Source organism: Bufo gargarizans, chromosome 2 (genome assembly GCF_014858855.1).
Source record: "Bufo gargarizans isolate SCDJY-AF-19 chromosome 2, ASM1485885v1, whole genome shotgun sequence".
Lineage (NCBI taxonomy): Eukaryota > Metazoa > Chordata > Amphibia > Anura > Bufonidae > Bufo > Bufo gargarizans.
The window spans coordinates 12893212-12905051 of NC_058081.1; the positions used below are offsets into that span (position 1 = coordinate 12893212).

Here is an 11840-nt window from a genome sequence, read left to right on the forward strand (position 1 = left end):
TATATTGCGAGGCTACCCAAAGTTGAATGAACCTCTCCTCTGCCTGTGTGCTAGGCCTAAATATATGCCAATGGACTGTTGCAGTGGTGGCTGACATGAAGCCTGATTCTCTGCTATGACATGCAGACTAATTCTCTGCTGACATGAAGCCAGATTGTCTGTTACGGGACCTCTCTGCTCTGCCTGTGTGCTAGGCCTAAATATATGCCAATGGACTGTTGCAGTGGTGGGTGACGTGAAGCCTCATTCTCTGCTATGACATGCAGACTGATTCTCTGCTGACATGAAGCCAGATCGTCTGTTACGGGACCTCTCTGCTCTGCCTGTGTGCTAGGCCTAAATATATGCCAATGGACTGTTGCAGTGGTGGGTGACGTGAAGCCTCATTCTCTGCTATGACATGCAGACTGATTCTCTGCTGACATGAAGCCAGATTGTCTGTTACGGGACCTCTCTGCTCTGCCTGTGTGCTAGGCCTAAATATATGCCAATGGACTGTTGCAGTGGTGGGTGACGTGAAGCCTCATTCTCTGCTATGACATGCAGACTGATTCTCTGCTGACATGAAGCCAGATTGTCTGTTACGGGACCTCTCTGCTCTGCCTGTGTGCTAGGCCTAAATATATGCCAATGGACTGTTGCAGTGGTGGGTGACGTGAAGCCTCATTCTCTGCTATGACATGCAGACTGATTCTCTGCTGACATGAAGCCAGATTGTCTGTTACGGGACCTCTCTGCTCTGCCTGTGTGCTAGGCCTAAATATATGCCAATGGACTGTTGCAGTGGTGGGTGACGTGAAGCCTCATTCTCTGCTATGACATGCAGACTGATTCTCTGCTGACATGAAGCCAGATTGTCTGTTACGGGACCTCTCTGCTCTGCCTGTGTGCTAGGCCTAAATATATGCCAATGGACTGTTGCAGTGGTGGGTGACGTGAAGCCTCATTCTCTGCTATGACATGCAGACTGATTCTCTGCTGACATGAAGCCAGATTGTCTGTTACGGGACCTCTCTGCTCTGCCTGTGTGCTAGGCCTAAATATATGCCAATGGACTGTTGCAGTGGTGGGTGACGTGAAGCCTCATTCTCTGCTATGACATGCAGACTGATTCTCTGCTGACATGAAGCCAGATTCGTCTGTTACGGGACCTCTCTCCTCTGCCTGTGTGCTAGGGCCTAAATATATGCCAATGGACTGTTGCAGTGGTGGCTGACGTGAAGCCTCATTCTCTGCTATGACATGCAGACTGATTCTCTGCTGACATGAAGCCAGATTCTCTGTTACGGGACCTCTCTCCTCTGCCTGTGGTGCTGGGCCTAAATATATGCCAATGGACTGTTGCAGTGGTGGCTGACGTGAAGCCTCATTCTCTGCTATGACATGCAGACTGATTCTCTGCTGACATGAAGCCAGATTCTCTGTTACGGGACCTCTCTCCTCTGCCTGTGTGTGCTGGGCCTAAATATATGCCAATGGACTGTTGCAGTGGTGGCTGACGTGAAGCCTCATTCTCTGCTATGACATGCAGACTAATTCTCTGCTGACATGAAGCCAGATTCTCTGTTACGGGACCTCTCTCCTCTGCCTGGGTGCTGGGCCTAAATATATGCCAATGGACTGTTGCAGTGGTGGCTGACGTGAAGCCTCATTCTCTGCTATGACATGCAGACTGATTCTCTGCTGACATGAAGCCAGATTCTCTGTTACGGGACCTCTCTCCTCTGCCTGTGTGTGCTGGGCCTAAATATATGCCAATGGACTGTTGCAGTGGTGGCTGACGTGAAGCCTCATTCTCTGCTATGACATGCAGACTGATTCTCTGCTGACATGAAGCCAGATTCTCTGTTACGGGACCTCTCTCCTCTGCCTGTGTGTGTGCTGGGCCTAAATATATGCCAATGGACTGTTGCAGTGGTGGCTGACGTGAAGCCTCATTCTCTGCTATGACATGCAGACTAATTCTCTGCTGACATGAAGACAGATTCTCTGTTACGGGACCTCTCTCCTCTGCCTGGGTGCCGGGGCCTAAATATCTGAGAATGGACTGTTCCAGTGGTGGGTGACGGGAAGCCAGATTCTCTGCTATGGAACCTCTCTCCAATTGATTTTGGTTAATTTTTATTTATTTAATTTTTATTTTAATTAATTTCCCTATCCACATTTGTTTGCAGGGGATTTACCTACATGTTGCTGCCTTTTGCAGCCCTCTAGCCCTTTCCTGGGCTGTTTTACAGCCGTTTTAGTGCCGAAAAGTTCGGGTCCCCATTGACTTCAATGGGGTTCGGGTTCGGGACGAAGTTCGGATCGGGTTCGGATCCCGAACCCGAACATTTCCGGGATGTTCGGCCGAACTTCTCGAACCCGAACATCCAGGTGTTCGCTCAACTCTAGTCCCAACCCCATTTATAAGGCAAGAAATCCCACTTATTAAACCTGACAGGGCACACCTGTGAAGTGAAAACCATTTCAGGTGACTACCTCTTGAAGCTCATCAAGAGAATGCCAAGAGTGTGCAAAGCAGTAATCAAAGCAAAATGTGGCTACTTTGAAGAACCTAGAATATGACATATTTTCTGTTGTTTCACACTTTTTTGTTATGTATATAATTCCACATGTGTTAATTCATAGTTTTGATGCCTTCAGTGTGAATCTACAATTTTCATAGTCATGAAAATAAAGAAAACTTTTTGAATGAGAAGGTGTGTCCAAACTTTTGGTCTGTACTGTACATTGATGTCACTGACCTAGGAAGAGGCTGTGGCACTCAATGCCTCTTCTAACAGTTGATCAGCGAGGGTCCCAGGTGTCGCAGCCTAGTAGATCTGATACTGATGAGGATAAGTCATAAATATATTTTTCTGGATTACCCCCTTAAATTCTAAGCTTTAAACGTGTACAAATTATTTAATAATACATATAATACAAGCCTACATGTCATACAAAATAAATAACCAATATTAATGCTGTTATCCATTCATTTCCACCACATGTTTTGAACACATAAATAGTTCTGCATGACCGCTTTGATTTCTTGATTTCTTAAGCCATATATAATGGGGTTGAATAATGGAGTAATCACAGTGTACATGAGAGATAATACCTTGTTCACAGTTGTGGAATACCCTCTGCGAGGCACTACATATATTACAAAGAGTGCCCCATAATAGGTACCTACTACAGCCAGGTGAGAACTACAGGTAGAAAATGTCTTCTGCCTCCCTGTGACGGATGTGATCTTCATGATAGTTACAAAGATATAAACATAGGTGACTACAATAAATAAAAAGGGGACAATGGTAACAATCCCAGAGAGTGACAGCACCTCATATTTTACAATGGAGACATCTGAGCAAGACAGCTCTAGAAGAGGTCCAAAGTCACAAAAGAAGTGGTCAATGACATTGGGACCACAGAACCATAATGTCTTTATTAAAAATATTGGAATAAGGGTTAACACAAACCCAAGGGACCAGCACCCCACAACCAGATATATGCACAGTTTGTGGTCCATAATAACGGAGTAGTACAGTGGATTACATATAGCCAGATATCGGTCATAGGACATTGCTGTCAGTAGAAGACACTGGGTAGTTGCCAAAGACCCAAAAAAGAAAAACTGTGCAATACAGCCTGTGAGGAACAAACTACCACCATCTGCCAAAGTAACATTCACCATCACTGGGACAACATTGGAAGTAACCAATATATCTGAGAAGGAGAGGTGACCAAGAAAGAAGAACATTGGAGATCGGAGGCGATAACTGGTTGACACCGACAAGATAATGGTAAGGTTTCCCATTACTGTTACCAAGTACATGAGAAGACACATACAGATGAAGAAGAACTTGAAATAGTGTAGGTTTCCAAACCCTCTGAGGACTATTTCTGTGATCGATGTCTGATTCATTGTACATCTGCGTAGAACCACGTAAAATGGAATGGTGAATGGGATTTTTAAAAAATCATAATGTTTACTGCTAAAAAGGGAAATTCCACTGTCTACTACTTGCATGATGTGTAACAGGAAATGTCTGTCAGAGAAACAGGAAATGTCTGTCAAAGAAAAAAGAGAACTACATGTAACTAATTAGAAACGTTAGAAGGAGAAACACACAAACTTTTAAAGGTCTTAAAGGGGCCTTGAATTGTACAGAAATCTTTTATTCTACCTTTTTAAGGAATTTGGGGTTATAGGGAAGGAGACTTTCATTATTCAGGGGCCTCATCTCTTGACTTCACTGGAGAGCCATTTCAAACAGCATATCTCATCCTGGGGAACTTGTCCTGTATAACACAGACATGCCTTTACAAAGTTTACAGCCAGTTTTAGCGAGTCCATATAAAACGATCAGACCTGCTAAAACCCATATACTTTAGCTCTTACAGCTCATGTACACACGTGCTTCCTTAGAAACAATGCTCCATTATTCTTCCATACTACACGTAAAATATTCAGTGGAACATGCTATCATATTAGAGGCATGGTCATTCTGATAGGTTGTCAGGGAAACTCATAGGTTACTATAGCAACTGGTTGCGAAACAAAGCTCCACATTAAGATAAAAGCAAATTTCCTAAAATTTGTTTCGGCCTAATTCAACCAAATCAACCAAAAATGTTTATATGACACAAATTGATTCTACCCAAATAAAAAGTACTTTAAATGCCTGGAAAACTTCTCTTTCTCTCAAAATTCTACCCATATGAAAAGGGCCGGTCTTATACAAAATGTGGCCCTGGGCAAAATTAAAAGTGGGGCCCCAAAACTTGTAATAATGTACTAACAACACAGTTACATTCTGTTGATTCCGTCCCTCCCTCACAGATTTACACCCTATAAGCTCCTCACGCAGTTCTTCACCGCCCTGGCCCCAGAATACGCCACATGCCCCCTCCCCTCACAGCAATGAGTTCCCCTCAGTCACAGCATCTGAGAGCGTTAAAAACTGGAAGCGCGGTATTCCTCTTCAGGTGCGCTTTCCCCTAGCGGAGCTCATGGAAAGCACCCTGTTCTATAAATAAGCTGCAGCCTGTACTAGGCTTCCAGGCTCATTGTTAGTATATCCCAGTTCAGGCCATTAGATGGCAGCACTGAATTGTGATATAGTGATTTCTATACAGACTAAGGGATCAATTTACATCTGATGATTGTAAGTTGTGGTCCATTTGGGGGACTTAACAAAAATAGAGATGAGCAAATTTCATATTTTGAAATTCATTCACACTTCGTTTGGTGGTAAAAGGTGAATTGCATTATGGATTCCGTTACCACGGACCATAATGCAATTCTTTTTGTTTAGAGATGAGCGAATTTCAGCTTATTAAATTTGTTCACACTTTGTTTGGTGGTAAAAGGTGAATTGCGCTATGGATTCTGTTACTACGGACCATAATGCAATTCTATGACGGAATGCATAACGGAATGCCTTTAGACGCATTCCATTATTCATTCCATCATAATAGAAGTCTATGGGCTGCAAAACGGATCCGTCCCATTTCCGTTAACTCAGATTGGAAAGGAGGGAATCAATTCTTAAAAATCCAAATTTTATCCAGATTTTTTTTTTAAATCCAGATTTGTTAGAATTAGATTCTCTTGATTTGAGAGAGAGAACATTCCCAGTGTTTAAAATACTTAGGATTCAGATATAATTGATTAATACCAGAATTGAACCTTGGACCCAAAACCTATTTTAAGAAATTTGCTCTTCTCTACTCAGAATTCACTACTAGATGTATGAAACTGTTATTCTTAACTATGGTTTATTATACTAATAAAAGTCTTGGCTGATTGATGGAGACAAAGTCATGGCCACTCTAAGTGCCATGAAGCAGGATAGTAGATGGAGGTTTGTTGGCTGTTCAGGGAATACAGTAGAAGGAGGCATAACTTAAGTTCCTGGGGCCCAATGGAAAAATTGTCAAAGGATCTCCACCTCATATGTGTCATTTATAATACTGGCATCTTCTTATATGGCTGAGGAACATTTGGGTTACTGCAAGCACTCCCTACAGCTATCACACCCAAAATCCCCCATTTGTTTAGTATATTATGAAACCATCAGCTCTGCCACCAAGAACTTCTAGTAACTAGAGTTGAGCGAACACCTGGATGTTCGGGTTCGAGAAGTTCGGCCGAACATCCCGGAAATGTTCGGGTTCGGGATCCGAACCCGATCCGAACTTCGTCCCGAACCCGAACCCCATTGAAGTCAATGGGGACCCGAACTTTTCGGCACTAAAACGGCTGTAAAACAGCCCAGGAAAGGGCTAGAGGGCTGCAAAAGGCAGCAACATGTAGGTAAATCCCCTGCAAACAAATGTGGATAGGGAAATTAATTAAAATAAAAATTAAATAAATAAAAATTAACCAAAATCAATTGGAGAGAGGTTCCATAGCAGAGAATCTGGCTTCCCGTCACCCACCACTGGAACAGTCCATTCTCAGATATTTAGGCCCCGGCACCCAGGCAGAGGAGAGAGGTCCCGTAACAGAGAATCTGTCTTCATGTCAGCAGAGAATTAGTCTGCATGTCATAGCAGAGAATGAGGCTTCACGTCAGCCACCACTGCAACAGTCCATTGGCATATATTTAGGCCCAGCACACACACAGGCAGAGGAGAGAGGTCCCGTAACAGAGAATCTGGCTTCATGTCAGCAGAGAATCAGTCTGCATGTCATAGCAGAGAATGAGGCTTCACGTCAGCCACCACTGCAACAGTCCATTGGCATATATTTAGGCCCAGCACACACACAGGCAGAGGAGAGAGGTCCCGTAACAGAGAATCTGGCTTCATGTCAGCAGAGAATCAGTCTGCATGTCATAGCAGAGAATGAGGCTTCACGTCAGCCACCACTGCAACAGTCCATTGGCATATATTTAGGCCCAGCACCCAGGCAGAGGAGGGAGGTCCCGTAACAGAGAATCTGTCTTCATGTCAGCAGAGAATTAGTCTGCATGTCATAGCAGAGAATGAGGCTTCACGTCAGCCACCACTGCAACAGTCCATTGGCATATATTTAGGCCCAGCACACACACAGGCAGAGGAGAGAGGTCCCGTAACAGAGAATCTGGCTTCATGTCAGCAGAGAATCAGTCTGCATGTCATAGCAGAGAATGAGGCTTCACGTCAGCCACCACTGCAACAGTCCATTGGCATATATTTAGGCCCAGCACACACACAGGCAGAGGAGAGAGGTCCCGTAACAGAGAATCTGGCTTCATGTCAGCAGAGAATCAGTCTGCATGTCATAGCAGAGAATGAGGCTTCACGTCAGCCACCACTGCAACAGTCCATTGGCATATATTTAGGCCCAGCACACACACAGGCAGAGGAGAGAGGTCCCGTAACAGAGAATCTGGCTTCATGTCAGCAGAGAATTAGTCTGCATGTCATAGCAGAGAATGAGGCTTCACGTCACCCACCACTGCAACAGTCCATTGGCATATATTTAGGCCTAGCACACAGGCAGAGCAGAGAGGTCCCGTAACAGACAATCTGGCTTCATGACAGCAGAGAATCAGTCTGCATGTCATAGCAGAGAATGAGGCTTCACGTCACCCACCACTGCAACAGTCCATTGGCATATATTTAGGCCTAGCACACAGGCAGAGCAGAGAGGTCCCGTAACAGACAATCTGGCTTCATGTCAGCAGAGAATCAGTCTGCATGTCATAGCAGAGAATGAGGCTTCACGTCACCCACCACTGCAACAGTCCATTGGCATATATTTAGGCCTAGCACACAGGCAGAGCAGAGAGGTCCCGTAACAGACAATCTGGCTTCATGACAGCAGAGAATCAGTCTGCATGTCATAGCAGAGAATGAGGCTTCACGTCACCCACCACTGCAACAGTCCATTGGCATATATTTAGGCCTAGCACACAGGCAGAGCAGAGAGGTCCCGTAACAGACAATCTGGCTTCATGTCAGCAGAGAATCAGTCTGCATGTCATAGCAGAGAATGAGGCTTCACGTCACCCACCACTGCAACAGTCCATTGGCATATATTTAGGCCTAGCACACAGGCAGAGCAGAGAGGTCCCGTAACAGACGATCTGGCTTCATGTCAGCAGAGAATCAGTCTGCATGTCATAGCAGAGAATCAGGCTTCACGTCAGCCACCACTGCAACAGTCCATTGTCATAAATTTAGGCCCAGCACCCAGGCAGAGGAGAGAGGTCCCGTAACAGACAATCTGGCTTCATGTCAGCAGAGAATTAGTCTGCATGTCATAGCAGAGAATCAGGCTTCATGTCAGCCACCACTGCAACAGTCCATTGGCATATATTTAGGCCTAGCACACAGGCAGAGGAGAGGTTCATTCAACTTTGGGTAGCATCGCAATATAATGGTAAAATGAAAATAAAAATAGGATTGAATGAGGAAGTGCCCTGGAGTCCAATAATATATGGTTATGGGGAGGTAGTTAATGTCTAATCTGGACAAGGGACGGACAGGTCCTGTGGGATCCATGCCTGGTTCATTTTTATGAACGTCAGCTTGTCCACATTGGCTGTAGACAGGCGGCTGCGTTTGTCTGTAATGACGCCCCCTGCCGTGCTGAATACACGTTCAGACAAAACGCTGGCTGCCGGGCAGGCCAGCACCTCCAAGGCATAAAAGGCTAGCTCTGGCCACGTGGACAATTTAGAGACCCAGAAGTTGAATGGGGCCGAACCATCAGTCAGTACGTGGAGGGGTGTGCACACGTACTGTTCCACCATGTTAGTGAAATGTTGCCTCCTGCTAACACGTTGCGTATCAGGTGGTGGTGCAGTTAGCTGTGGCGTGTTGACAAAAGTTTTCCACATCTCTGCCATGCTAACCCTGCCCTCAGAGGAGCTGGCCGTGACACAGCTGCCTTGGCGACCTCTTGCTCCTCCTCTGCCTTGGCCTTGGGCTTCCACTTGTTCCCCTGTGACATTTGGGAATGCTCTCAGTAGCGCGTCTACCAACGTGCGCTTGTACTCGCGCATCTTCCTATCACGCTCCAGTGCAGGAAGTAAGGTGGGCACATTGTCTTTGTAGCGTGGATCCAGCAGGGTGGCAACCCAGTAGTCCGCACAGGTTAAAATGTGGGCAACTCTGCTGTCGTTGCGCAGGCACTGCAGCATGTAGTCGCTCATGTGTGCCAGGCTGCCCAGGGGTAAGGACAAGCTGTCCTCTGTGGGAGGCGTATCGTCATCGTCCTGCCTTTCCCCCCAGCCACGCACCAGTGATGGACCCGAGCTGCGTTGGGTGCCACCCCGCTGTGACCATGCTTCATCCTCATCCTCCTCCACCTCCTCCTCATCCTCGTCCTCCTCGTCCTCCAGTAGTGGGCCCTGGCTGGCCACATTTGTACCTGGCCTCTGCTGTTGCAAAAAACCTCCCTCTGAGTCACTTCGAAGAGACTGGCCTGAAAGTGCTAAAAATGACCCCTCTTCCTCATCCTCCTCCTCCTCCTCCTGGGCCACCTCCTGTTCCATCATCGCCCTAAGTGTTTTCTCAAGGAGACATAGAAGTGGTATTGTAACGCTGATAACGGTGTCATCGCCACTGGCCATGTTGGTGGAGTACTCGAAACAGCGCAACAGGGCACACAGGTCTCGCATGGAGGCCCAGTCATTGGTGGTGAAGTGGTGCTGTTCTGTAGTGCGACTGACCCGTGCGTGCTGCAGCTGAAACTCCACTATGGCCTGCTGCTGCTCGCACAGTCTGTCCAGCATGTGCAAGGTGGAGTTCCACCTGGTGGGCACGTCGCATATGAGGCGGTGAGCGGGAAGGCCGAAGTTACGCTGTAGCGCAGACAGGCGAGCAGCGGCAGGATGTGAACGCCGGAAGCGCGAACAGACGGCCCGCACTTTATGCAGCAGCTCTGACATGTCGGGGTAGTTGTGAATGAACTTCTGCACCACCAAATTCAGCACATGCGCCAAGCAAGGGATGTGCGTCAAATTGGCTAGTCCCAGAGCTGCAACGAGATTTCGCCCATTATCACACACCACCAGGCCGGGCTTGAGGCTCACCGGCAGCAACCACTCGTCGGTCTGTTGTTCAATACCCCGCCACAACTCCTGTGCGGTGTGGGGCCTGTCCCCCAAACATATGAGTTTCAGAATGGCCTGCTGACGTTTACCCCGGGCTGTGCTGAAGTTGGTGGTGAAGGTGTGTGGCTGACTGGATGAGCAGGTGGAAGAAGAGGAGGAGGAAGCCGAGAAGGAGGAGGTGGCAACAGGAGGCAAAGAATGTTGCCCTGCGATCCTTGGCGGCGGCAGGACGTGCGCCAAACAGCTCTCCGCCTGGGGCCCAGCTGCCACTACATTTACCCAGTGTGCAGTTAGGGAGATATAGCGTCCCTGGCCGTGCTTACTGGTCCACGTATCTGTGGTTAGGTGGACCTTGCTACAGATGGCGTTGCGCAGTGCACACTTGATTTTATCGGATACTTGGTTGTGCAGGGAAGGCACGGCTCTCTTGGAGAAGTAGTGCCGGCTGGGAACAACATACTGTGGGACAGCAAGCGACATGAGCTGTTTGAAGCTGTCTGTGTCCACCAGCCTAAATGACAGCATTTCATAGGCCAGTAGTTTAGAAATGCTGGCATTCAGGGCCAGGGATCGAGGGTGGCTAGGTGGGAATTTACGCTTTCTATCAAATGTTTGTGAGATGGAGAGCTGAACGCTGGCGTGTGACATGGTTGAGACGCTTGGTGACGGAGGTGGTGGTGGTGGTGTTGGTGGTACATCCCCTGTTTGCTGGGCGGCAGGTGCCAACGTTCCTCCAGAGGCGGAGGAAGAGGCCGAGGCGGCAGCAGCAGAATAGGCCGAGGCGGCAGCAGCAGAAGAGGTAGCAGGGGGAGCCTGAGTGACTTCCTTGGTTTTAAGGTGTTTACTCCACTGCAGTTCATGCTTTGCATGCAGGTGCCTGGTCATGCAGGTTGTGCTCAGGTTCAGAACGTTAATGCCTCGCTTCAGGCTCTGATGGCACAGCGTGCAAACCACTCGGGTCTTGTCGTCAGCACATTGTTTGAAGAAGTGCCATGCCAGGGAACTCCTTGAAGCTGCCTTTGGGGTGCTCGGTCCCAGATGGCGGCGGTCAGTAGCAGGCGGAGTCTCTTGGCGGCGGGTGTTCTGCTTTTGCCCACTGCTCCCTCTTTTGCTACGCTGTTGGCTCGGTCTCACCACTGCCTCTTCCTCCGAACTGTGAAAGTCAGTGGCACGACCTTCATTCCATGTGGGGTCTAGGACCTCATCGTCCCCTGCATCGTCTTCCACCCAGTCTTGATCCCTGACCTCCTGTTCAGTCTGCACACTGCAGAAAGACGCAGCAGTTGGCACCTGTGTTTCGTCATCATCAGAGACATGCTGAGGTGGTATTCCCATGTCCTCATCATCAGGAAACATAAGTGGTTGTGCGTCAGTGCATTCTATGTCTTTCACCGCTGGGGAAGGGCTAGGTGGATGCCCTTGGGAAACCCTGCCAGCGGAGTCTTCAAACAGCATAAGAGACTGCTGCATAACTTGAGGCTGAGACAGTTTCCCTGGTATGCATGGGGGTGATGTGACAGACTGATGGGGTTGGTTTTCAGGCGCCATCTGTGCGCTTTCTGCAGAAGACTGGGTGGGAGATAATGTGAACGTGCTGGATCCACTGTCGGCCACCCAATTGACTAATGCCTGTACCTGCTCAGGCCTTACCATCCTTAGAACGGCATTGGGCCCCACCATATATCGCTGTAAATTCTGGCGGCTACTGGGACCTGAGGTAGTTGGTACACTAGGACGTGTGGATGTGGCAGAACGGCCACGTCCTCTCCCAGCACCAGAGGGTCCACTAACACCACCACGACC

General features: G+C 47.9%; 1 protein-coding gene across 1 annotated transcript; it reads right to left on the reverse strand.

Moving 5' to 3' along the window:
- Window positions 1–2977: 2977 nt before the first annotated feature.
- On the reverse strand, window positions 2978–4015 carry LOC122925451 (olfactory receptor 11A1-like). The gene has a single exon (XM_044276809.1). It carries the CDS (start codon window positions 4013–4015, stop codon window positions 2978–2980), a length of 1038 nt encoding a protein of 345 aa, XP_044132744.1.
- Window positions 4016–11840: the final 7825 nt, after the last annotated feature.

What these genes read in the sequence shown, in the direction of transcription:
- LOC122925451 (XM_044276809.1), bottom strand. Translation starts at nt 4,015, where the DNA reads ATGCAAGTAGTAGACAGTGGAATTTCCCTTTTTAGCAGTAAACATTAT.